We start from the raw sequence: 27,638 nt of genomic DNA on the forward strand, positions 1-27,638 counted from the left end.
GTATTTGCCGGTTACCTGCAAATCGCAGACCGCCGTGTCCCGAAAGCCCGAGCGCTCTTTAACAACGCGTAAATAATGGAGGACAGGCGGGATGAATGAGTGCGGCGGGAGGAGAGCGGGCTGAGCCTCACCCCTGACGGATCGGGGCGCCCAGGAGGTGAGGGGCAAGAGGGTTTGGGTGAAAAATCATTGGCTTTAAAGCACACCCCCGGAGCTGACCGTGCTCGGGGGACAGGGGGGTTGTCCACCCGAGCGCTTCACCGGGACACTACCAGGGTGTAGGGAGGGCCTCTCGGACTGTCCCCAACACCCCCACCCCCGCAAAACAGCTCAAAAATAAAGGTGTGGGGGGAACCCTTTATTGTTACTGTGGTTGTTCCCGGCCTCCCTGCCCGCCTCCCCGGCGGCGCTCCGCGGTGCCAGGATTTCCCTGCAGCCCGCCCTCCCCGCCCGCGGCGCCTCCTCCCCGCGGCAGCCGCTCGCCGCCCGCGGCCCCGCGCCGCGCCCCCGGCACACGGGGCGCCGCCGCCCGCGCACTGACAGACGCTCGCAGGTGCCGCGCTCGGCCCGAGTCGCGGAGGGGCGGCCCCGCTGCCCTCCCGGCTCCGCACCGGCGGCAGGGAGACAGCTCGGGCGGCAGGAGCGGCGCGGGAGCAGCGGCAGCGCCGTGAGTCGGGGAGCGGGCGCGGAGCGGGAGGGCCGCCACCGCCGGGCTGCGCTCCTGACCTGCGGAGCGGCGGCGGGGCCGCAGCGCGCACGCTCGGGGGGCTGGGAGGGAGGCTACGCGTTTCGGGGCAGCCAGAGAGAGTACCGATTAATGTCCTTGTTTGGCTGCTCGCGAGGTTCATGCCCGAGCTGTCGCTTAGAAAGACTCGGGGTGCTTCTACATCACTGAAATTCCGAGCGGAAATTCGCCCCTGTATCGGCTTAAATTTCCATCCCAGTGTGTTTTGGCATACCTGATATTATGTCCTTGCCTTGGAGGCAGAAGGCATACCCAGCCTACACCCACCCCGAAACAGGCTGCGCTCCTTTTTGTGCGCTGTGTCCCCTTGCGCCGCGCCTTGCTGCGCGGGCTGAGAATGACCGTGCGCTGCTCCCTGCGCGGCTGGGGCTGCAGCCAGGGCAGGCGCTGCGCTGGGCCAAGTCAGTACCCGGTGTGGTGCTGCTTGTCAAGCTAAGAGTTCAGGCTGGGCTGCTGATGAAGAAATGCGGGCTGTAGATTAATAGAAAGGACTTGATTTATTTTCAGTTGAAATTTAAAAGAGACCAAAATAGAGGAAGCAATTAATTTAGGACTTGCGTCACTGTAGATTGTTGCTATGTTTTAAAAATAGGAAGAAGTCTTATTATGAAATGTTTAATGTAACAAATACGATCTTGATCTCTTACTTTCCTTTGCAAAATATCGGGGCGGGGGGAGGCAAGGACTTATGCATAGACCATTAATTTCAGTTATATATAGGTTGTAAGGATGTAACATTGTTCAGGAAATTGTAGATGAAAAAAAATCAGAAGGTTTAAGGTATGAAAATCTAAAGCTGAACAATTCTCTAGATGCACACTACCAGAAATCTTATAATCCATGTGCCGTGGCTCAGATGTTTAGAGGAATGACAGAGATACCAAAAAAGGCATCATGATACTCAGCGCAATTCTAGAAGCAGCATTTTCTCGTTGCCTACAGAAAAGGAAAGCACATTTCTGGAAACAAGAAGTGACAGATGTGGCATCTTGGCAGCTGGCTAAACATAAAAGCATGTATCAGCAGGTGATTTCTGTTGCAGGGATTTATTTTTAAAGTGTCTTGTACTGAAAGGCTTCAGTCTGTTTTAGCATCAGCAGTAAGATTTACTTGCACTCTGTGGTGTGTTACAAATAGTCTTTCAGCAGAAACATTCAGAAAAGCAAGAGAAAACTCCTATATTGGAGGCACTCCTAGCTTTGAACATTTGTTTTGCATTACAGCATGCGAAGGAGAGGAACTGAGCAGGTTCTTTGGTCGGTGGTTTAGTGTGGAAGGGAATGATTTTTCCTGGCCTCAGCATAAGCCAGCGGTATCTGGGAAGGAAACAATAGGGCCTATCTTCTCCTTAGATTAAAGGTAATCACAGTTACTGTTGTCTGGGGAGCACCTTGTACATCCACAGAAGTAAAAGCCAGACTGCAGAAACTACCTCTGCCCCTCTTCTGTGATTGGTAAAACCAGCCTGAATCACCAGGAGGTGGCCTGGGTGAGTTTTAGAAAAGAAAGAGATGAATATCACCTAAGAGGCAGCCCAGAGCCACTCTTTCCCTGAGGCAGCGGCAGCGTGGGTCTGCACCATCCCTGTTTGACTGCTGCGGCTAGATGTCACATTGACTTGAAAGAGGCATCCAAAACTGTTCCAAACCACTTGTATCAGCTTTACTGTAACCAACAAAAGCCACAGTTCATGGCAGAACATGCTTTGCTCTCAGCTTTTCATAATTAGGGAGGCTGCTTTGGTTTATAGTCTTCTGACCTAGATGGCTTCTTCTAGAAGAAATTCTGGTCCTCTGCCCAAGTTTTGACAGATAGGGGAAGAAAAGGGAACTTGCATATAAAATAATTTCTTTCTGCCATGCAGAATTTGCTGTCAGTTTCTTCTTTACTTCTTGCCAGTGAGACCGTGTGTGTCCCAGGGCTTAGCAATGCTCTCTGACCACTTCTTCATCTTCTTCCTCACCCTAGTTAACAGAATTGCTGTGCATCAGGTCACCTGATGCCTGTTTGGCCTTTCATATTGATGTAAAACACCACAGGCTTTCACCCTCCTCCATGCAAATTTTACTTTTTGGAAACAAACAAATAAAACCATCTATTTCCCCCCCCCTCTTATGATCACGTCAGAGTAAATATATTTTCTCAAGATCTGAACCATCTCATGGAGAACTCTCCTTCCCCCAGTGGTAAAACTGAACTAATTGGGTGGTCTGTACCTAAAAACCGAGGTATCTCCATGAGTGCAGTGCTTATAGGGAAGGCAGTTGGCTGAAGGTGTTGTTTGTTTGTTTGTGTGATAGCAAGGTGAATTTCCCTAATAACCTAAAGTCTGAACTAAAATGAGGATGTGGGAAGAATTGTGTTCGGCTGCTGGGTAGAGAGGACTGGTTTTGAATGGTTTCCTCTCCCTAAGAAGCAGACGGGTCAGTAGGCAGTGATAGTGGCTCGGGGGTGCTAAGGGATGTATCTGGGTGGAGCAGGGAGAACAGAGTCCTGGCTCTTCTGCCGAGTTCAGAACATCCTGGGTCAAGTGTGAAGCAGGATGGCAGAATAAGGTGCAACTACTCATAAGCTCAAGTAAAGCTCATGCTGAAGAAGAGACACACTTCTCGTGCTGTGTTAAAATAAGAAATATTTCAGTTTGACACATTCATGCAGATGAACATTACTTGCAATATTTTACACTGTTCTGTATTTCCACTCATAATTGACATTCCTGACGTTATTGAGCAGCGATGTTGATGCAGCATGGTGACTGCTGGGAAGGTGACTCTGATGGGAGCAGCTGGGACTGGCTGACAAGACTGACTTCCTCATAGTTCAAGGGTTAAATCAAGACCCAATAAAGCCTCAGGAAACACACTGCCAAGATAAAATGGGATGATTACAAGAGGACAGAGTTGGCTAGGGTGACAAGATGTATTTATACCTTTATTTAGTTTCATTGATATTTGTGGAATAAATAGTCAAGTATAGAAACAAATATTTGTCTTATGGTTTTACCACTAGTCAAGTCTACAAGAGCACAGTTAGTCAATAATCTTTGTGAGCAACTGTAAGATTTTTCTTTTGAGAGGCTAGTGAACTGCTGAATGTATTTTACTCCTTTTGTGTTGTGTTTTAAAGAGGAAGGGTGAGCCATTTGCAGGCCATTTACAGACTGAGCCTACAGCCAAGTAGCACTTTTAGTGCCTGAAACTCTGAAAATGTGAGTCGTTTTTGAATGCTCATACTAGATTGTATCGACATGATCTTAGTAGCTTTTAATGCAAGACCACTTTACTGAAAAGTATTTTTAGCACAAGTAATTTGAATTACAGTTATTCTTATCTTTGAAATTAGCGAGTGTTGCAACACTCTTAAAACTTGATGACCTAGTATCTCATGAATGCCAGGGAGCCACATTAAGGGTTTCAACCCCCACTGTGTGTGGTAAAGCAACAACATACAACTTAACTATGTAAATGTTGTGTTCATGCTGTTTTTCCTTGCACGGAATAATAGAGAAGAGCTCACCAAATCTGATACACTGCTTTGATTTTTATCATAAAGGTCAACGGGGAGCATGTTAGATAAGAAATTAAATGGACTGATACTGTGAGTTTTTGTACTGGGTCTCATTCTGAACGAGCTAAGTGAACTTTTCTATGATTACATATAAACAGCAGCTGACCTTTTGCAGAGATACAAGAGCTGATGACAAGCTGAGACTAGGTATGACTTGCTTAATCAGGTCTGCAAGCTTGTTTAGGTACATTTACATGGCAATTAATTTTTTTTCAGTCATCTGTAAGAACTTTCTAAAAATAAATACTACTTCATATCTTTGCTTGGAAGATCTAAAATGTAGGGCTTGGTGTATTTTTTTTTTCATCCCTTTGAAATACCAGGTGTTTCAAGTCCATTTCTCTGTTTTGCTATAGAAACTTTATATGTATCTGAGGATTTGTGTTGTGCCTAAAACAGAGGAAACAGGTGTTCAGTCTTCATTCCAAATGTGGGTTTTTTTGCTTTATGAATATTAGACACTAACATAAAAATAGTAAATAAAAGCAAACTGTTAGTCTGAAATTTCCTTTTTTCCCCTCCCTGCTAAGAAATCTATACAGTATAACATTCAAGTCAAGCAAACCCAAAACTCTGGTAAAAGCAAGTTTTTCTGGTAAAAGCAAGTATCCACAAGTTGGCAAAAGCCTGTAGAAAATGGTGATACATAAGTGCATTAAGTCACTTATGGTCAATATATCACAATGGTGATATAGAAGTGCATTAAGGTCATATTACTTTTCATAGCCCTCTTGCCTTATGTAGTATGTGGGGTGAATTAGGTGAGACATAGCAAAAAAATAAGATCTGTTTGAAATTCTGGGCTAAAGCTGGAGCCCCTGCTCTGTCTTAGTTTGGGTAGTGCAGATGGTGATGGAATCAAATGATTCCACAAATAATATAATCTTGGGATTTTCTAACTTTGTGTTTGTAACCTTAGAAATATCATATGTAGAGCACTAATTATGGGGTTCATAATTCTCAGTGATACTCTGCAAGGAGGATCAAAGGTGCTTTTGCTGCTACCACAGTCAGCATCTCTGAAGCCTTTCTGCAGAGAGGTTGTGAAACCAGCTCCCTAGCCAGCAGAGCTCTCAGTCACCATCCTCACCAGGAGAAATCCTAATCCCTGAAAGAGCATGAATAATAGATCCTAATGAAGAAGAAGCTAATGGATCTTACTGCTTTGATAAATACTTTCTCTGTTTCTCCTCTTCGAGTAAAGCTCCTTAAGCTCTTTATAAGAAGGTGGTATTCTCAAACTATGTGAGTAGGTCAGTTCCTGTGTAGTAGACAGGTTTGTTTGTGCAGGTGTTTTTTCTAGTATTTGAGAGATGCACTAGTACCGAGTGATGTACAGGAATATAATGCTGATGTTGCTGGGGACTATTGTACTTATTTATATTCTTCCACTTTTTTGTTTATTTTTCTTATATTTCCTTTATATTCTTAAGAAATATATGACAGCACTTATGATCTCTTCTCATTCAGAAAGCTTTTAAATTATACCCAAAAAATCAATTCTTCAGTAATTTCAAACCTTAAAAATCATTTATGATGCCAGAACAATTTTTTAAATGTTCTTTGTTGTAATACTTCCTAAATCTAACCTTTTAAATTTTATCCATCAGGATATTTTGATCAGGAGTAAGTCCCATTCTTTATTCTTTCTTATGTGTATCTCCAGTCCTACCTAAGTAAAGCCTGAATTGTGTATATTTACATACATCTTTTTTATGAAGGCCTATGTATCTTTTAGAAACCTCTAATTTTACTTTTTCAACTCAGTTAATATGGTTCAGTGCATATTTTGATTTAGTTAAATTCTGTTTATTTGTGAAATTGGGTAAATTAGATCTGAAACTGAAGCACAGATTAGTCTAAGGTGTGGTGGACTTTAGGTGAATGTCCAAAGTGAATGTTTTGGTTTGTTTTTTCTTTCCTCTTTGCTGTGTTGAAGGTGCACACCATAAATGTCTTGTCCTCATTGTGACAGGATCTTTTCAAGGCGCTCTTGCCACTGCTTTTAATGATATTTTACAGGGGAATTGCCATCAATATTATTTGTGGATTATTTGATAAACTGTCTTTTTGGAACTAAAGCATCATTTCAGTTTGGTTAAAATTTGTTCTCAGAGGATGGTTAGATCAGTATTCTCACGTTCAGATTTCAAATGATAGCCTAATCCGTTGAAATTTTATGAGGTCCATCCATGTCATTTGAAGCATTAATGTGACTTACAGTTTTTTTTGAGAGTACATGTTTCTGTAACCACAAAGAATAAAAACAAAAGCATCCTTGAAACTGGAAGTTGCACATGCCACAGTGAGGGTGAAAAGAAGGTGCAGGTTCTGCCTTTTGTCATGCCATGTAAAGGCCAGCCGTGCCATTTCTCCCCAGCACTGTGGTCCTTGCAAAGGCATTTTTCTTTGGCTTTTCCATGATTTGTCTCTGTTCATCTGGAGGATGGTTTGTGGCTATGTAGTCTTTGGTGTTTCCCTTTGAAGGATACATTCATTGCTCCTACAAATAATGTAAGGGGTTAGCCCAATTTAAGGAAAGTGTGAACAGTAGGAGAACTACATTGTGAGTGAAAGAGGGACAAGAAAGGAGTAGTTCCATTAATTGTCCTGCATGTCAGATGCAGCTCAGTGTTTCTGCTCTGGATACCATAGATTACTGCTCTTGGTCAAGTGTAAGTGTGGGCTGTTCTGTGCTTGCTCATAGCTCCTGTAGCAGATGACCTTGGAATAATAACCATGGTTCATAAGATGTAATACATCTTGGGGGGTCTCTTCTGTTTGATTGGTTGAAAACCAGATGGGAATACAGAAGTGAAGAATGAGTAGCATGTCCATGCATAGGCTGTATATATGGCATACAGGACTGTGCTTTGCTTCAGTCCAAACAGTTGGAGTGGAAAGGTGAAATAGGAGGAAGGTGATGTTCACAGCAGCTACAATTCTGTTAATATTCCTCAACCCAAAAGAAACAACAGCTGGAGAACTGTCTTCTGTGAGATTTTGTTGCTGTCATTTTATGTGCGTGTAATTCTTAATATACTGGATGCCTGGCTTGTGGTTAGGGGTGTGATGCTGCAGTAATACAAATTTGTAGTAATTCACTGCTCAGTTTGGTCATCCTGCCTAGAAGGCAGGGGTAGCATCCAGTCAGTTTGATGAAAGACTTAAATGAAAAGGTTTGCTCATTACTGTTAGCATTTCTGCTTAACTTGTTTCTTATTATTAACATGTAAAATAATCAGTGGCATGCAGAAGTCCTCAAGACTGAATAGAAAATCTGTTGTTAGGAACCAAGTGGACTGAGCAGATCAGTAATTTGTATGGCTGCTGCTCTCTTTTGCATGTCCCTCCCCACTTGCTTGCTGTGATTTTAGTGGAAAGAGAAGCTGTATTTCTTCTGGTTTTCTCTTTGTGTACCTTCAGGCAGTATGAATACCCATCTCAGCCTCTGGAGTCTTTCAGATAAGATCCCTGAGGTCAACAGCAAGGACAACAAAGTAATCCATTTGATAGCAGTGGACTGTACAGCTCTCTTAAAAATGCATACTTCTGGTCCCAAAGAAAAAAAGTTAGAATAGCAAGAGTCCAAGAAAGATATTAATCTGTAGGAATTCCCAAAGGAATTTGTGAGGGCAGAAATAAAACCTGCCTCTCCAAATGGAAGTGCTGAATAATCATGCAATTTATGCTGTGGACAGTTACCACATTTTTGTCTGAGAATTAATTTCACTGTTAGTTGCAGTAGTTATTTTGCCTTGAGAGTACAACCATGCTTCTACCTTGGTAGAGAAATAAAAATTGGAAAAAAAGGTATTTTGGGCATGGTATAACATTCTGATTACTGGGAGATGCTCTGACAGCTGTATAAGAGGAGATGACAGAATTGTTATCTAATGAAGCAACAACAGAGAAATTGGAAGCTTTTTGGCATTGCCTTTGGTATGAACAGTATATCCATTCAAGTGTACATCTTTAAGTGTATCCAAATAATCTCTGAAAATACAAATACATGATCTGCATGTAACTGAAAAATCTGCAAGGAAAGAAGCAGGCTTCAATGGCCAAATGAACAGTCTAAACATGCAAATTACTCCTGTTGCTAAATTCCAACCAATTTTCCTGCATCAAGCCTGTGTAAATGTCTTTGTTCCTTGCATCTGTGAATAAACCTTAATCCCTTCCCCACATCCACTGTCCTCCATCTCCTGGTTCCACATCTCTGGTTTTTATGCAGATGTTCCATCACTGATCTGAGTTTGGGTTGATGGCTATTCCTGCCAACTGAGTTGTTTGTGGGGATGGAACAATATAAGCATGAGGGCTGATATTTTCAATAGAGTGGATTTCAGAAATTCTAGGTGTCAGACACTAAAGCTACTGAATCTTGTAAAAAATTATACACTTTAACACCTTGGCATTCCGTTTTCTGGTAATTCAGAATGACAGGAGAAGAAGACACATTTAAAAGTAGAGAAGCGCCAGAGCCTGTTAGCAACGTTGTGGATTTTGATGGTTTGCGTATCTGTAGGAGTAAAGGATGTTATGGTGCAGCTAGGGAGTAGAATTAGATCATTTTGTTTTATCTCATTAGAGAAACAGTTTAAAAACTCTGGTTAAAATTCTCCCACTTCCTTCTAGTCCTCCCAATAAACAAACACATACAGATGGCTGCAGAAGAGGATGGAAAATGTTGAATGGCAGTGTCAGATATTGATAAACAACTCTGAAAATAAACCTTAAAATGGAAGCTTTCAAGACAGCTGAAGTGTAGGTGGATGTGTTAAAAAGGCATCATCTGAGAAATTGTGTGCATTCTTTCTGTAATAAAAGTGCTATCTGCAGAAGTAGGAGCACCTGCCTCTGTGTGTGTGTGTGTGTGTACATTTAAGATCCATGACTGAAATGGTACCAGATGATTTTTCAGGTGCTCTGATTCAGTGTGTTCTTTCAATCCATCTGCTGAGGTAGCTGGCAGTAGTTACTGGGTTTTCTGAATTTCAAAGTTTGTAGTTTTGGGATAAGTATCCTGAAAGTACAAATATGGTCCCAGAGTCAAGTTTTGCAGTAGTAATAATACATAGGAGATGTGATTTGAAAAGAAGTTACAGTTGTATTTTCAAATTCAACAACTGTGTCCGATTTTTTTGAGTGAAAGTGAATGAAGCCACTTACAATTTTTTTAACTGTGCTTTTCTTCAAAACTGAGTATTTGTAGTTGGACATGGATTCCACTTGGTGATGGATCTTAGATACCCCTTTTGGACAGTTGTACTTTAAAATGTTAATTTTTATTGTTTGTTTTGAAGAGGCTAAGTTGCTGTGAAATGGGTGCCCTTCTGGTCGCAGTGTCGAAGGAAGAACAGCTTTTAAAGCTTGCAGATCTCAGACTGTTCGTGGTGATTTAATGGGACAGAATTTATTTGGTTCTCCATGTGGGATTTGAAGTAGTGTCCAACACAGAGATCTACTTTTTTTTTTCTTTCTGTTTTGTGCTGAAAGATGAGAACTTTTCAAACACAACAGTTTTGATGAGAGGTCTATTTTCATAACTTCCAGGGGATTTGCCCTTTCAACCTTCATAATCATCTTGATAGGCAAAGAAACACAATCTATGGGCAGAAAAGCTCTAAAAATTTAGTGTGGCTTTACTGAGATAAAAATACTTTTCCAAATGCTTAATTCTTAAGAGAAATGCCATGAATTTAGGGGAATATACTGTTGATATCTTGAATGATAAAGGTCAGACCAGACCACTGGGAACTTGTGTTATGACAAGCTGTAGGCCTTTCCTGAATTGTTAACCAGTTTTGTGTCAGTATGACTTCTGGCTCTGCCTGAATTGTTTGAATTAGACAATAGTAATTTCTTAAAAAAAAAAAAAATTAACAAATATTGAAATGACAGAGAATCTACCATAAGCCTAAATAAATTGTTCTTACTGTTCCAAAAATGCATGTTTTCCTTTGTGCTTGCTTTGACTAGCTGCAGTCTGGCAAACTGAAGCTAAGTAGTTGGACTTTATGATCTTAAAGGTCTTTTCCAACCTTTCTACGCTTCTGTGAAAAGTAAGTGATAGTGTCAGTCTTGTGGCTTTGCTGGAACTTCCTTTTGTTTCATTATATCCTCTTGGAATTGTGGCTACAGCAACTGGACGTGGTAATGGCCAAATACAAAATTACTGGACCTCTCAGTGCTCTCTCATGCAGCAGGGAATTGCACTAGCCCCTTATGACTACAGCTCAAGAGGATGAGGTTAACTCTGGTTAACTCTTCTGACTTCTTATCTCTGTTTCTGAGCACAGTCTTCCTTCATGAAACTGTGGCCTTTGTGATTTAGTCTTCCATTTTAATCTTGAGCACATGACTTGGGCTGCTGTTAAAACTCAAGTGGCTTGCTGATGTTCAGATACCAGCTTGAGGTGGTTTAACCTGGCAGGTAACTGAACAGCACACAGCTGCTTGCTCACTCCTTCCCCACCCAGTGGGATTTGAAGAGAATTGGGGGAAAAATAAGGTAAAATTCATAGGTTGGGATAAAGACAGCTTAATAGGACAGAAAAGGAAGGGATAATCATAAAATAAGTAGAATATACAAAACAAGGGATGCACAGTGTAATTCCTCACCACCTGCTGACCAATGCCCAGCCAGTTCCTGAGCGGTGGTGCATGGCCACCTTTCCCCATAGTTTGTGTACTGACCATGATACCATATGCTATGGGACATCCCTTTGGACAGTGGGGGTCAGCTGTCCTGACATGTCACCTCTCAGCTTCTCCCCAGCCTGCTCACTTGCTGGGGTGGGGTGGGGTGAGAAGCTGAAAAGCCAGTGACTCTGTGTAAACACTACTTAGCAACATCCGAGCCATCAGTATGTTATCAACATTATTCTCACCCTAAATCTAAAACACAGCACAACACTCTACCAGCTACCAGGATAAAAATTAACTCTATCCCAGCTGAAATCAGGACACAGTTGATCAAGGCCACTCCATCCCTCAATTTCATTATCTACCTGTTGATTTTTCCCCATAATTCTAAGTCTTCCAGTGCAGATCATTTTAAGATAGTTCTTGAACTGAAATGGGTCAATTGAAAGCAAAGAGTTTAAAGAGCACTCTCTAGTAATCCAGGCTGCAAATCCTGCTGAGCAAAAAGCTCACACAACTCCAAATTCCCATAGAAAAAAAGCTACAATTTTATTTTGTTTCATTAGTCTGACTTGGGAGTGGCACTACCTTTTAGGGCCTGCAAATGGAGAGAATCTCCTATGAAATCAGGCATGTTAAGCTGCTGTGTAAGAATTCATAGGTGATCTGAGAGTCCGTGACGGGGAAAAAAAAAGAATATTTGTGATTTTCTGTGGATGTACTGGGCTAAAAGAAAAGTTGTGTATATTGCAAGTTGTCCTTCCATTGCACATGTACCAGTTTTTGTATCTTGTCATATATTTAGTAAAGCAAGAGTTTTGATTCTGATCTGGTTTGCAATGTAGCCTCCAATAATTATACTGATTCAATTACTGTTGAAAGAGAAAAGATGTAAACTAGTGACTCAGAGAGTTATCACAGTTGTTTTTAAAGCTATCAGCAAAGTGTTTGACTCAGGAGCAAATGGCAATTTGCAGGTATGTAGGAAATGACAGAATTTCAGTGGAAAGCTCAAGAAAAATATTTTGGCGTCTGATAAAACAAATGCAAAAACTTTCTGTGTCTTCTGCATAAGAAAGGTAATTAGCAAGAGGTATTAAGGAAGTTTTATTATGTATTAGTCTTAATCAAGTTCTAAAACAGCACTCTGTTGGATAATAAGTCACTGGGAGCATAATAGTCCAAATGCAAGTCAGATTAAGAGTCTCTGGATTTTTCAGCTATTCACAATTTTTTTGTTTTTAAAGTTGAGATTTTGCTTTAAGATGTAATGCTCTTTCAGCCTCTTGGCACCCTGGGTGAAATTGCCTGGCTTGTTTCAGACGGTTTGAAACACTCACTTTGGAGGTGTGAACTCAATCAGAGCCATTAATCTGGGAACCTGGTGACTATAAAAAGTTAACTGTTTTCCTGCAAGCTGCTAATGTGTTGTACTTGGAGAGTTGTAGTTTACTGACTAGGTGCAGGGGTTTTTTTGTTTTCATTGTTGTTTGCACCTTTTTCCTTTTCCCATGCTAAATTGTTTCTTCCCGTTTTTGTCTTCTCAAGTGAATGGGTTATGGTCTTTCCAGGAATAGCAAAAGTTTAACAGCAGTATCTGGGGCTGGATTTTTGTTTAAGAAGATATATATTTAATTTGAATTATTGTAGGATTAACCCTTTTTAGTGCTGTGGTCTGAGAGAACAAACAAAACAACAACAAAATCCCATTTTACTCAAGGATATGGTTTAACTTAGGAATCCTATAACTATAGCAGTAGGGGTGTTGCTGAACTACTTTTTACATTGGACTTAGTAGCTGTTTGTGAACTATTTAATACTTTCCTGCAGTAAGGATTTCCTTGGGCTCCAAGGAAGAAGCCCAGGTATGCTGCCCGCTGCTTCTGCAGCCAGAAGGGGCATACCTCTGGTGACTCCAGATTGGCAGGCATGTACAGAGGGAAAGATGGAATGCCACTTGGGTGATATCTTCCTTTTGGAAGTTACTGTGCATGTCTTGCTGGAACTGTTTCAGAGTCTTTCAGTTGTGGTATTTCTCTTCCTTCCCAAGGGAGCTATATCCATAGGGTCTATGGAGCAGGCCCTGCATTATCCAGTATTTTCTTCCAGTCCAGTACTGAAGCAGCAACACTGAGACCTTGATGCCCTCTTAAACTTCTTAAGTATAGTGTCTCTGCTGTTGTGTTCAGGGAGTTATAATTTGTTCCTTGCCTGTGTTTCCACAGATGCTATCTCTTGTAAAAGAATCATATGAACAAGAGAAAAGAGGCCCACACTATGCCTTAAATTAATGCAATCCTAATGCGTTGTTACACTATTATATGTTGTGGGGATTTTTTGCTGGGTATGGTTTGGATTTGCACTCAGGACAAGGAAATTTACCTCAGTTTCTCTTCCTTTGCCTACAGTAAGAAAATCAGAAATACCTGTCCACTTATTTAGGTGGCGTGGTTTCTGACAATCTTTACATTGCTTTTGTTTTCTGAATTGGTGTTGCGGTGTTTCTTTTGTTGTTGTTGTGTTTTATTTTGCTTCTTTTCTCCCCCAGCAGAAGTTTTTGTCAGCACTGTAGCTGTGTGCCCTGGACTCTAAAACGTGTCACCTTTTCTTAAATTTTTGAAGAATTGTAAACTACACTAAGCAACGTAATGCTCCCCCTATGGCTTGAATTTTGACTCCCTGGAGCTTGCAAGAACCATTAGAAATTTGCTTTAAATAGCCTGCAGTAAGGTAGCATTTCATCTTCCCTACTTATTAAAGGATTAAGTAAATAAATATGCCCTTTACATGGGAAAGTAGGTCCCAGAATTATGTTCTTTTATTTTTCTGCCTACACACCACTGCTCTCCATACCAGATGTATAAATTGGTACATGAAGGACTTGCAGCATGTGGTAACAGCTCGTTCTTGGTCAATACCGAGGTGCATCCATGCCCAAAGGGATTGCTACACCTAATTTCTGTGCTGCTAGAGTTGTATGAACAAGATGAACAGAGCTTTAACAGTCCAGCAGCAAGTGTCACAATGCAATATAAAGCCTTGTGTGCTCTGTTTCAGAACCAGCTTCTCTCAACTCTGAAGTAATTACTGCAACCTGGATAAAGTATAGGCTCAGTACACTTAGCTGGTATTGGTTTAGTCAGACCTAAACATAACTTTTGCCTTGTGCAACACTTTGCTACTCCCACCAGTTGACCCCTTCTACTCTGTTTAATGTGAGAGGCAGAAGGGTGAGATTACTAAATGGTGAGCTGAGGCATTACTAAAAAGACAGTTAAATTTGGGATGAATTTGGCTGTTAGACACCTGGTATAGTTCTCCTCAGTATCCTGAGAGCGAAATGCCACTGTTGATCTGTCTTAAATCTATAGACAGTGGTTTTGACAATGGATTATGTATGTAATGGTCAACTTCAGTCTCTCTGTTTTGATATCCCTTGTTGGAAGTAACTGATGCTGAGGAGCGTGTTTAACACTTACTTGGCATTTGTGAAGGAGTGAAAGGGACCTGCAAATGTAGGCTCCTAGCTCTGCTTTTGAGGGAGGAGGGAGGGAAAAGAGTTGTCTCGTTGACTTGATCTGTGATTCTATTTGGCCTGTGAGGGCTGCAGAGAGGTGCAGCTGGGTGTTGGCATGTGTTACCTAATGTTTAGCCTAGTATCTGTTGAAATATCTGTTTATTTTGGGGATTTTCATTAATGTGGGTTTTGGAACAAATTAAATGTGACCAAGGTCCCAACAAGGATCTGAAATCTGTTTTCTGCCGAAGAAGTCTTTATACAAATGAGCAGCAGTTTTCATCATTAAGCACACGCTTCACTCGGGATGCTCAGCAGGGGAACATCGAGACCTAAGTTGCCTCATGCAGCGCTTTTCTTGTAAGGTGGGAGACATTTAAGCCCAATTTGTGCTTTGTCCCATCTGTACGTTCTTTTACAGCCTTTTTGGGGAGGTGGTAGTTTTACGGCAGTCTGAGTTCGGTGTGATCCTCTCCAACAGGTCCTTGCGTCTTGCGTGTGTTTAGATACTAAGTAGCAATCCTCCCAAGGATTTACAGGGTTTCAGAGGTGTGTGAGAGGGTTGGTTCGGGTGGGAGAAATCATCATAAAAGTTGTAACTTGCTTCTCGCAACAAAGGCAAGTTGTTTTGGTTGGTGTTACGCCACTGTGTTTGTCAGTGTCGATTTATGTCAGGCTTTAAATAGGATGCTCTGCAATGAGTTTGTGTTCTGGTAGTTTGTAATCCTTTCAGGCCAGCTAACATTAACGAGCGGCAGCATTGCTGTGGCTGGCTTTCTTTTGATCATGCACAGCCCCAGTCAGGAAATGGGTGAGGAGCGTGAGTCATGATTACATTACCCTAATGTGGCTGCCCACTAGAAGTTTTCTTTTTGCCGCCAGTATGCCTTCCCTTGACACTGCTTCTGAAAACAAAACGTCCATTTTGGAGCACTTGGAAATATTGACCTTTGAACAGAGAGATTTATGTTCTCTTGCAGTCTCGAGGCAAAGCTCTAAGCAGGAGCCCCTACAGAGAGCTGAGAGAAAATGAATGTCTGCAAAATGCTTTTCCAGAAGTTTGCAAAGACGGGACTTTACTTGCAGTACACCGAGTCTGCTTGGGTTCACTGGATACAAGATGCTTCCCTGGCCCATTTACTGATCCTCTCATGTTGCCTCACATGCGAGCTTGAAGTCCAGTCTGTACCAGGGCTGTCATCTCAGTCACCATTTGGCTTAAGCTTTGTCTTAGGTCTATACTTATCTTTTGAAATATGGCTACAATAATGCAAAGATAGGTGCTGAGTGCTAGCTGATGTAAACCCTGAGCGTTGAGAAGGTGGCTTTAGTGGGATTTGAGACAACAGTATTTTGGACAGTTTAATTAAATATGTGGGATTTAGAGTTTGAAAGAAATATCAGCAGCTAGTCAGTAAACTAGCTTTAGCACTGAATTGCCAGTGTGCACTCTGAATATTCTGACAGTACACCTCTTTACAAGTGCTGAGTATATTAATTTCTTTCAAATTAGACTCATTTGCTCTGACTGGTTTTAAGAGCAGTGTGTGAAATACGACTATTGGCACAAAGTGTGAATTCACCCTGACACTACTTGATATATTCCAGAAAAAAAAGAAGTCTGATCAGTTGAGTACAAAGCGATGCAAGGTATGAGAACGAAATGTCTTGGGAGGAAGGGGGGACCCCTTCCCTGCTGTCCAGTGTGGTGCATCCCTGTCAGCTGGGGCATGTTGCAGGTGTCACTGACAAGCTGCAGAGCAGCACCAGAATATGACATGTCTTCCAGTTGTCACTTATTCTTCCAGATTCTTACCCCTGCTCAAATGGTGCCTTCAAACAGTGGAGTTGTTTTGTTAGAAATAGAGTATAAACTCACTGTGAAGATGTAATTTCTGGGTTTTCCCTTTTGTTTCATATAAGGTTGATAAACCTTAGCTGTAGTAACAATATACTTGAAACTGAACATAGATAACAAAATTTTAGAAGGCCTATTTACTCTGATTTCAGCCCCATTTTTTAAAGTGGGCGTGAGTTGGACCAAAAATTCAGTGAGGTGAAGCATTTCCTTTCTTCCATCTACCCCATCAACTTTGCTCTCATCTTGATGACCATTCAACTCTCTGAAGGAGGCAGAGCTGCAACAGGGCACAAGATTCATCCTTCTTCTTTGTAATAATAAAGTCCTGTGCAACTTGAGATTTTTCTGTATCTATATATCGCTACCTCATTGTTAGTCTTTGCTTATAGAGGGCTCCCTGACTTTCAAGTTTGTTTTAAAACTAGTTTATCAGCCACTTAAAGATGGTCAATACTTATTTAAACACTCTGAAAAATGAATAATAGAACTGGTGATTGTGATATGCCTATGTCACTTGTGTGTTTCAAGGAGATGATAAGGAGTATTTGACTTAGTGATGAAGCATATTTGAGAATTGAAGGTCAGGAGTTCATGGCAGAGTTTTGTGGGTTTGGTGGTTGGGTTTTTTTTTTCTTGAAACCTTGCAGGATCCTTATATTTTAGATTGCCTTTTGTCAGTAGCTAGCAATTACGGAAATTTTAAACTAAGGGTCTTTTCCGAAATTAGTATGAATATATTAAATAAAGTTAGAAAAACTTCAGTATGACAGCAGTCTTGGGAACCCTAAGACAGAAACAAGTGGAGCTACAAAGCCATTTTTGCATCAGGAGTGCATAAAGTCTAGATGTAATTCCATGGACATTTTTCCTTGCAGAAGAGACCGTTAAGGATTGCCCAGCCCTTCTGCCACAAATCCTTGCTTTCTAAGAGTGATGTCTCAAAAGATAGCTTAGCTATTGAAAGGACTTTTTACAGCAGAGAGTAACGCCAAGCCTTGTGATTTTAGACCCCCTTCCCTAGTTAGTTTTCACCTTGTTGTGTGCTGAACTGGCCTGTAAGGGGTCAAGTGTGTGCACACAGTAGGGGGGAAGGAGAGAATGCCTTTCTGACAGCAAGTTATATTGGGCTCGAACTCTCTTGAAGCACTGCCGTCGGGCAGCTGCAGCTGTTGCTAAGCCTGTCCTGTAAACTGAGTCAGTGGAGAGGACTGCGGCTGTGACCGGTTTGAAGTGTGACTTGTAGGTCCGTCTGTCTGCGAGGGGTACAAGGAACTGCCGTGCAGAACCAGGAACCGTCAAGGTGGAGTAAGGAATCCAAGGTGGGAACTTCTTAAACAGGCTTTGAAAGCAGAGTTGGGCTAAGGCACTACACCCTCTGTGTCAAAAGAGAAAGCCATCTATGCTAACCTGCTCGGAATCACAAAGGGTGTGGAGTGTGGATTCCTAATCCACTTAAATTGACCTGATGAGTGCTGGCTGACATCACAGGGGACAGTTGAGATTTCAACCAGAGCAGTTTGCCAGGCTTTTAGGTGGCACGTCGGCTCAGGTTGGAGGAGTTCTTTTTTTGTCCCATTTCATGTTTTTCCCTATGGCTGAAGAGAACCGATGGACAGGTTTTTAAGCCTGTCCATCTTGTGGCTTATGAGTTTATGGTACCCAGCTCTTTGCTCATCTGATGTGTGACTTTGTAGGAGGAGATGTGTGACTGTGCTTCAGCGTGCAGTCTGTTTGATGTAGCATAAGCTCACATTGGCTGCCTGGCTGCATTATATTAACGTGCTGTGCTGCACCTTGTACTGACATGCACCTCTGCCTAAATCTGCACGGGCTTGCACTCATCCAGTTTTTGGAAGCCAATGAACTATATGCTGTTAAATGTATGTGTGAATGTACCGGCCAACAAAGCTAAGGAGAAGGTAGTAAAGAGAGACCTGTTTCAATCCATGAAGCTGAACAGCAGAATACGATGCTCTCGTAAAATCCCTGTCTCTGGAGAAGAGGAGAAAAGAAAAGGTTTTTATTGTTCTAGAAAAGATGCTAACTTTTCAAAGCTCAGAGCAAGTTGTGATTCAAACCTGTTGAAAGGTAAAAAAAATTGCTTGATAAAATAGAGTGAGTTAATTAAAGTATTCTAGTGAGTGGTTATAAGCACAGTTGCAAAAACAGACTGTGTAAGGCATTTATTTTCTTATTGCATCACAAACAGATTTTAAAAATGTTAGTTCTCTACAGTGTTAACAAAGCATGTATTAAAAACATTTAGAATCTCAGAGTAAATGTCAAAAATAAGTCAGCATCAAAGAGGGATGTATTTCTACTGATAGAATGCAGAGATCTATTTATACAGTATGGGTTGCATAGTATTTTTATGAGCATCTCCCAAATAAGCACAAAATTGTTGTAGTACTAATTTGCAGGTGATAGATATTGGTGAAGAAGTATATTGGTGAGGGAGATGGAGAAAGCTCGACTGATTTATGGATTCACAGCTTGAGTACATTGAAATAAAATGTTTCTCTCTTTTGGAAGTATGGCATTGTGTTTTATCCTATAGAATGTAAATCCAGTTTATGTGCTGGAGAATGATAATTTGGAAAGCTTTTTAGCTTTCCTCACTCCAAGAAAAGGAGTAGAGTCTTACTGGACAAACAGTGTAACTTGAGCACCGCCCCTGGCTGTGCTGCCAAAATTTGTTGCTTCAATTGATATATTTGTGTATTGATCCTAAAAAAAAAAACCTCAAATGGAGATGCCCACTCTGAACCAATAAAAGGCAAGGATAACAAATTCTACTTTTTCCAGTATAGTTTATTCTGCTTGGAGAACTTGTTTTTGTTATACCAGCACAAGAATTCTTAAATGGTTTGTAATATAATTCTACCCTGTAAATACAGGAAAATTCCTGTTGTAAGAGAGTGAGAATAAGAGCAGAAGTATGATATTGTTTATAAACAAGGCAGTGGTAATGGGAAGAAAGAAGTGATTTTTATCTTCATATATGCTGGTAGGGAGAATTATATTGTCACTAATTCTGATTTGCTTGGAAAACAACGTTGAAAAATTGGAGGTGGTTCAAAAGAGAGAGAGGGAGAGATACCAGAAGGCTTAAAATTATTCCCCCACTATCACCACATGAGGAATTCCCCCTGTTCACTTTGTTCAAAAAGGATGACTGCGAAACAACTTGGTTAGTGTTCAAGTACCATAACAAGGATGAAGGTTTCTGGTTGATAAAGGGCATTTGTAATCTCAGACTGATAAAGAACAAAATAATAACTGGAGATTGAGGCTAGTTGCTCATATTAGACCTCCTTTTTTTTTTTTTTTCCTCCCCCCCCGCCCAACCAGGTTTGCTCTCCTTTGTTTCTTTTTCTTACAAGCTAAAATAAAAACTCTTAGATTAATTACTTCGTTCATTTCCTTATAATATACAAGTACTTTAATGGTTTAAAATTAGTTGAAAGTGTTCCCTGCATTGGTTAACATGATTTACATGAGGTCAGTCTCTTTGAAAGAGTGCGAAGAAGGGTGGCAAGAGTTAAAGGAGTCAACAAAAATTAAAAATCAAGAACTCGTTTTTCCTTTGTTTGTGAATCTAGGTTTTAGGGAGGGAGGGAAAAACAGGAGAGTACTGGAGAAATGGAAGATACCTGTTGAGAAAGACACTGTATGCAGCCTGTCCCTTCTGTGCTTACACTTAGTGGCAATTAATGCTTCTTCAAGTGGACAACTCACAGCTGGTGTACTACTTGTCTTTGATTTATGTGGGAAAAAAAGTTTTATAGCAAGGGAAGTCAAAATATATCCTTACATGATTTTTTGCCTTTTAATTTTTTAAATTTTTTTAAAAATTTCTCCGTAGCTAGAATAGATAAAATAATTTATTCTATTAATCAGGACCCACCTTAATAATTTATTCTATTAATTAGAACAGGGAACACTTTAGGTGCCTATTCTCTGATAACTGACCTCTGTGAAGTAAAGTAATGAATGTAGTCTGCATGTATGGGGAATTTTAAGAGAAGGGTGGACAAACACCTTCACAGCTAGCACATGGCATCTCTGTCTTTTCAGGGCAATGTAGAAATTAATCAGCTGTGCCATAGAGTCAGGTTCTCTCTTGACCTGTGCTTCTGTAGCTGTGGGAATGATTTGGGATTTTTTTTTCTTTCATGAAATGGTTAAGAATTGATCAGGAGAGTGAGTTGAGTGCAGTTGAAAATTAGTTGAACTGAAGTGTGTTTAGCCTGATTGTTTTTATAAAGTAATTAGATCTGTAACTTTAATCAGGAAGGTGCCAATTTGTTGATGAAAGGAGAAGCAAAGGAGACAAGGACTTCTAAACTGATCAAGGGAAGTTGACTTAATACAGATGAATTCAAAGGCTGTACCTCTTATAAACGATGTAAATTTAGATAAACAGGCTGGAGGGAGAAGTGTTAGCACCTGATATGGTTTAAGCTACTTAGAAGGTAGTGGCTTTATAAGGGGAGAGCTAGTGCCATGGTCTAGAAGTGGACAGACTTGTGGCCTCTTGTCTTCAGATTCTGGTGGTTAATAAGGACACCTGAGTCCCCAGAAACACGAGAGGTAAGCTCTGTGGTGCATCTGTGATGCTTTTCTTGTACCTGAGGCTAACTGGGAGTGTGTTTCACTAGCATTCAGAACTGTGACTGCATGACTTAAGGCCCCTGTTATAAAACCAATAAAAATATGTTTTACACTTGATGCTGTTTCAGACATAGTGAAAGTAAAAGCATTGACCAGGATGTTCTTAAGAGTTTGTTTGTACTGCTGAAAGGTACTGATAGCTAAAATCTAAAATGAAGCCCTAAAGTCTAATTCTTCTATGCTTGCAGATACTTCATCATGTAGAAAAGTTGCAGCTGCTTGTTGCATAGTTTATGTCTGCCTTTTGCTGTGTTACTCTGCTTTCATTTGGATATTTAGATAATGTACAGACTCAGTTTTCTCTAACTGACTTGCTCCACAAGGTAATTCAATTATATTTTAAATTATGCTTTGGAAAGGCCTTTCTCTGAGCTTCATGTGCTTCTAGTCCGTGATGCGTAAAGGCAGAGCCTTTGCAAAGGATTGCCCCATAGAAAGCTCAGAGGCCTCCCAGCAGACACAGTTGCTTCTGGCTCTGCTCTGTGGAAATGTGGTTTTCTTTCTCTAATTTCTTTGCTAAAGTATCTAGGTCTCTTGGGATGTGTGCACAAGTAAAAGTTTTCACATTGACCCTTATTTGTCTCTGTCTTTGCAAGTTGAGCTGTTGAGATATTTGCTGATAGTCTGTCTTTTTAAAATGGACCATGGAATAAGCTAAGGCATCCATGGAAAACTTTGAGCTGTGTGGAAGGTGATGATTGCTGAGTGGACAGAAGGCGGATTGAGAAGCACCTCTAAAAATATTAGTCTCTCTTACCAAGCAAAATACTTATATGAGAGTGTGAAGTGATAGGAATGAAAATGAGCAAGCACTACAGCCAAACGAAAACTTTAATTTTCACTGGGCTGAAATTCCTCTGGTTTGGCTCATGCTTGGATCTTGTTAGGATAGGGTATATCTTTTCAACTGGAATGAAAACCCTTTCATGTTGTTTTTCTCTTAAATTAAGGTCTTCCACTGTAGGCTGGCAGTCCAGGATTGCAGGCTTCTGGTTTTCTGGTAATTTCTCATTCAGCTTTCCAATTTAGCTATACAATCGCTTAGTTACTGAGCTGAAATTAGTCAAAACAAGAGACTCTTCTAGCAGTAAGATCAGAAAAAGGTCTCATTTAAAGACAAGGAGAAATTTATTGTGTAGCATGATATCTAGATTGCATTGTGTTGTGTCCCTTCTCTTAGCCCATGTGCACTTGAGATTCCATTAAATCTTGTGGAGTGCAGGGAGTGTGTTAAGACTCTTGTGGAAAATTTGGTGGACTAGTTTTTTTGTCTTCTAGGATTTGAGCTGGAGACTTAGTCTTGTTAGTTTTTTTTTCATTTGCCTTATTTTGATTTATATTTTTTTCTAACTAAAAAAACTACTATATATATGTGTGTGTATGTATACTATATGTTAAATATTGATATGGGTTCTTCCTTATTTAATTGTAAATTAAGTATGAATAAAAATAGTATTGTAGACTTAGTATTTCAGATTTATTTGTTTGAAGTAGCTAAAAATCTGCCCTCCTTTAGGCAGTAGTTGACAAAGAGGATAGGTATGCAGAAACGAAATACAATTGCTCTGAAGCTATGTTATGTTGTACATGGAAGGCCTGTCCATTGAGAAGGGAGCCCTTTTATTTTAAAGGTGTAGTTGGCAGATTTCCAATACTGTGGGTACTGAAATCTGCAGTAAGAGTAGCCTTTGTTTTCAGCAGAGAAAATGGTGCTTGCACTAAGCATGTGTTTCTTCTCTTTAAATGTAAAGCCTCTTGCACTGGCCAAATAGAAGGCAAGGCCTTCACAATGAAAGGGACTGCTCTAAAGAGAAGGTTTATAATTCTTGGTGGTGGAGTCTCTTGCAGCATCATCTCAGGTAGTGTGGTTTTACACTGCCCCTTACTGGGGCTGTCTCGTAGTGCAAGAACTGAAGGAGATTTGGATATCCAAAAGTTTGTACTGCGTTCAGAGTTTTTGTATTTTTTTCCCCCTGAGCAATGAGCTAAATAAAATACAGTGTTTTCTTGTATGTCAAAATGGCATATTTATACTAGGAGTTATTTTACATTTTCTTTTTAGTATTTCCTGATGTTCAGATGTTTCATTGTGTCCTTCAGGTTTTTTTTAAACCTCCCTGTGGAATTTGGTTATAATGGTTTTTGATACAGATCCTAAGTGGTGGAAGCTTTGAACGAACTACCATTTGTCTTTCGTTTTTTAGCTAGTGACCAACAGGCATGACTTTGGACTACATTATCATTATATTGTCATTCATTCAAATTAAAAGACCTTAAAGAATGAGAAATTAAAATCAGAAACAATTTGGCCTGTTATTTCTAGGAAGTGAGATAGAGCTGAGTCCACTAGATAACTGTAAATCAACCTCGCCATTCATCTTTGTTTGATAATAGTCTTCTCTGTAGAGTTGAGCACATTTTGTTTAGTTAAATGGGTTGCTCGGGCAGAGTAATAAACGGGGGGGAACAATGCAGTGAATTTTAGACTTTAAAACTGCAAGGTTGATTTGACTAATCTGTTCTGTTCCCATTGCAGGTGGCACACGTAGAGATCTTATTTAGGAGTTACTTTTGTATCTTGCAGTACTGTCATGGAGTAATGTGAATCTCCTAGTATATTGTAGATCCTAATGAATTACTATTGTTGTGTAGAAGGAAGCTTTGAAGTGATTTTAATTGATTGATGCAACCAATTGTACTTTCAAAATTGATGTTAAAAGTATAAAATGCCCTCGTAAATTATTGAACTTATTTTGTATTTCAACTTTAACCTGTTTACATCTGATATATTTTGTGGGGGAGGGTTCTTCAACATTATCAAATTGCAGTAGCTACCTGGTGGGAATCAAAAAACCAAAGCACTGACCTGGCTAGACTCCCAGTTCCCCTTGTGATGCAGAGTTAAGTACCCAACTGTAGGAACTAATTACTGTAGTTAAACGATTTGTTAAAATGCCTAAATGCTTCTTGACATCCTGGGTGTGTAGCCATACAGTGCTAAGTTTCAAACCTGGTGATTCTTACTGGGCTTAATTTGGTGAAGGAAAAACCCTGTCGGGGCATAAGTAAAAGGCAGCAAAAGTAGCCCTTGTTACAGCCAGCTTCCCTCCTCTTATGGTGTAGAGCAGTCCTGTTGTGTAATCTCCTTTGCACAGTGGGGGTGGTGATGGACAAAGTAGCTGAGTGTTCTAATGAGATGGGCGATCTGTGGTGCATGGACGTAATAGAAGAATGTATAAAAATGTCCAGGAGAAAAAATACATTCATTCTGAGAGTGTCCAAGGGTTAGGAACTAACATTATAAGAAAGAAATATGCCATTAAACTATTAAAGAAGAGTGTTTTTCAATAGCTTTTTGACTTAGTAGCCTGTTAGCCCTTGTTAGCTGTATCAGGCCTTTCAAAGACCACATTCTAGTAGGACAACACGGTTTGCAAAGGCTGTTAAAACTGGTTGCACAGAGCAACTCTAAATCACTGTGGCCTCGTGGTCTGCATAATTCATGAGATAATCTATAACTAATTGCTGTGAAGAATTCATGTAGCCTAAAGAATATAGTCACAAGAATCAGTCTCCTCTAAAGCATGTGAGTTTGGATGTTCCTAACAAATTATAAAAACCTGGAAGAGCTCTTTTTTCTAGTTCCTAGAACTATTTGTTTAAATGGGCACAATTACTGGAAATGTTACAATTTGTGAGTGTTCCACCACTAACTGGAAGTATCTGAATGCTAATCTGATTACCCAGTTATCTAAATCAAGGGAGTCTACTCCATATTGAAAACAGTTTTCTGAATGATTGTCAGTCTTCCTGGATCTACCAAAAACTTAATGTTTTTTAATGTTATAAATGTGTTTCTGCATGTGCTCTTAAATGTCAGCATTTTGAATGCCATAATAAGGAGAAGAAGGATTAAGATAATGATACTTATCAAATGAGTTGTGCTCAGCAACTGTGTCTAAAAAGTCTGACTTCTAAAAAAGCTATGGAGTCAGAGAAAGGTTAGGTGGCCCTTGTTAATCTGAACTCTTTTATCTTGCCTAATGAAGAGAAGCAACATCATAAAGCTAATCTGCAGGCTGGAACTGTCAGTACCATTACTAATTTTGGGGTTTGCTAAAAACAAGATTGAGTGAACCATGAAAAATAAATTAATGATAACCTGATTTTGTATCCCATGCAGGTTTTCTCAAGCTGAGGAATTAGCGGGGCATTTGGTTGGTACCTGACTCCAAAACCTGTGCTCTACCTTGCGAAGAGCTGATGTGGGAGACATTTACCTTCACAGTTCTCTGTATCAGAAGAATAAGACTTTGTGTGCAAGAGTGGTTCAAAATGACAATGTAAATTGCTAACACTGAAGGTCTCCTGAGAAGAACTGGCTTTGTAAGAGGCTTCTCCTTCCCTAACCTTTTTTTAAACTACTTCTCTCAGAAACTACAAGCAAAATGCCAGCCAAGACACCCATCTACCTGAAAGCTGCTAACAATAAGAAAGGGAAGAAATTCAAACTAAGGGATATCTTATCTCCTGATATGATCAGTCCTCCACTTGGAGATTTTCGTCATACCATACACATTGGAAAAGAGGGACAGCATGATGTTTTTGGAGACATCTCGTTTTTGCAGGGCAACTATGAGCTGTTGCCTGGAAATGAAGGTGAAACCAGAGTTAGCCAGTCTGGTATCCACAATGAATTCTTAAGGGCAAACAGCACTTCTGAATCCATGTTTACAGAAACTCCATCACCAGTGCTCAAAAATGCTATTTCCCTTCCTGCCATTGGGGGTTCTCAAGCCCTTACATTGCCTTTATTGTCACCAGTGACATTTAATTCAAAGCAAGAATCCATCAGGTCATCCAGAAATCCGAGGCTTAGCTGTGAGCCAGTAATAGAAGAAAAACTGCAGGAGAAAGGTAAAGAGATGGAGGATGAAGAAACGTACAAAGATGACATATGGGAGCAAAATGGTTCTTCTTCACATTTTACCAACGGTAGCGACAGTCACTCATCCAGCTTTTCTGAACGATGCACTGATTGGCAAACAGTTGATTTACTGGATGACAGTCGGCTTTCATGTGAACTAACCAAGACTAAGTCAGAGGAATCCCTTTCAGATCTTGCAGGCTCTCTTCTCTCATTACAACTTGACTTGGGGCCCTCACTATTGGATGAGGTCCTCAATGTAATGGACAAGAATAAATCTTAGAACTGGTACTCCCTTGCTTCTTTATAAGTGATTCACTTAAAAACAAACAAAAGACCATAGTTCAAAAGAAGATGCTTAAAAATCAGCTGTATTTGCAGTTGTATGATGAGTTTTCTAAAAATATTCTTAAAATACTATTTTTTTACCTATTGTTTTTCATGATTTTTATTACACTAAATTCTCATATCAGAAAGGTAAATTTTAAAAATCAGTTTCAGCAAATATAAAATGTTTGAAGTACCAGTATTAATGATCAGAAACTTAAAAAACAGCATTTGAGGATGATACTGATTGTGACATTTGCTTACTTCACTTCTACAGGCTTCTGAATATGTGAGAATCTCTTAATGTCAGAAAGGAGACTGATAATAATTATTCACTTTTATAAATTATTACAATATCACTTTACATGTAGGCCTCTTTCTAGAACCTTGTGTTTGAGGGCTTCATAGTGTTTTTCTTCCTTTTCCATAGTACCATTTCTGTTATAAATTCACCATAACTACTTCCTTGGTCTTACACTACCACTCTGAGTTCAGATGTGAGCAGTTTGAAGGCTTTTTCAGCTTGAATACCTGGTCCAGAGTCTCAGCTGTTTTAAATGAGTATGCACAAATTTACACAAGTTGAGGCTTGGGCCTGACATTGTATATGAAATGTTATGTTGTAAACAGGTGACACATGCAAGATATTATGGTTAAATTATTTTAAAAGTTGAAATATATTTTCTGTGTGCATATTGGCTTTTTATTGCAGAGCCTACACATACAGTATCTCATCAAAATATTTGCTTGGCATTATTGGTGCTCTTCTGAAAACTGTATATTTGTGTGTTTGAAGAGAAATATGTATTAATAGTCCTTGCTTTTTTCTTCATTTATTTCCACAACATGCTTAAACTTGCAACTGGTTATTTCATTTTTTGAAGAAGGCACTGGTTATTCACAATGCTAGTGATGTGTGCAGCAACAGCCAATGTTTGCAAAATGTGGATCCTTCAATACAGTACTTACATGGATTGCATAAACCTTGTGCAATACAATAAAAAACCCCTTTAAATTGCTGTGTGTTTGTGATTCACTACACAGCCTCACCAAAACACAAAGTTTTGTTTTCTGCTATAAAGAAACAGACTAGTTGCAGAAGCCAATTCTAACTTAATTCAGTTGATTTCTCCAGTTTAGTTCTTGAGGTTTTAAGGGCAAACTCCAAGCAGCTAGGACCCTCTGGAATGTATATTAAAGCAATGGAGGATAGGAGAATTTTACCTTGGGCCCAGTGAAGTTAGTGGCAGAGTTCCAGTAGCTTTCACTGAAGTCTTTAGGTAAAATCCCAACACAGTTTGTAGACTGTTCTTCATTAGATAACTTTATTTATCTGTATATTCTTATAAGAACATGTATGTCATGGATT

At 40.1% G+C, this 27,638-nt stretch overlaps 1 protein-coding gene across 3 annotated transcripts; it reads left to right on the plus strand.

Moving 5' to 3' along the window:
- CDC42EP3 (CDC42 effector protein 3) lies at positions 1–27,289 on the plus strand. 3 transcript variants are annotated; one of them, XM_064414761.1, is made up of 2 exons: positions 1–157; positions 25,199–27,289. In XM_064414761.1, the coding sequence occupies exon 2, from the start codon at positions 25,464–25,466 to the stop codon at positions 26,223–26,225; it is 762 nt and encodes a 253-aa protein (XP_064270831.1). In that variant the 5' UTR covers positions 1–157; positions 25,199–25,463; the 3' UTR covers positions 26,226–27,289. The 3 variants fall into 3 exon arrangements, with proteins under 3 accessions (XP_064270831.1, XP_064270832.1, XP_064270833.1); XM_064414762.1 differs by lacking the exon at positions 1–157 and adding an exon at positions 467–667; XM_064414763.1 differs by lacking the exon at positions 1–157 and adding an exon at positions 20,799–20,934.
- The last annotated feature ends 349 nt before the right edge of the window (positions 27,290–27,638 follow it).

Source organism: Passer domesticus, chromosome 3 (genome assembly GCF_036417665.1).
Source record: "Passer domesticus isolate bPasDom1 chromosome 3, bPasDom1.hap1, whole genome shotgun sequence".
NCBI lineage: Eukaryota > Metazoa > Chordata > Aves > Passeriformes > Passeridae > Passer > Passer domesticus.

What these genes read in the sequence shown, in the direction of transcription:
- CDC42EP3 (XM_064414761.1), top strand. Translation starts at nt 25,464, where the DNA reads ATGCCAGCCAAGACACCCATCTACCTGAAAGCTGCTAACAATAAGAAA.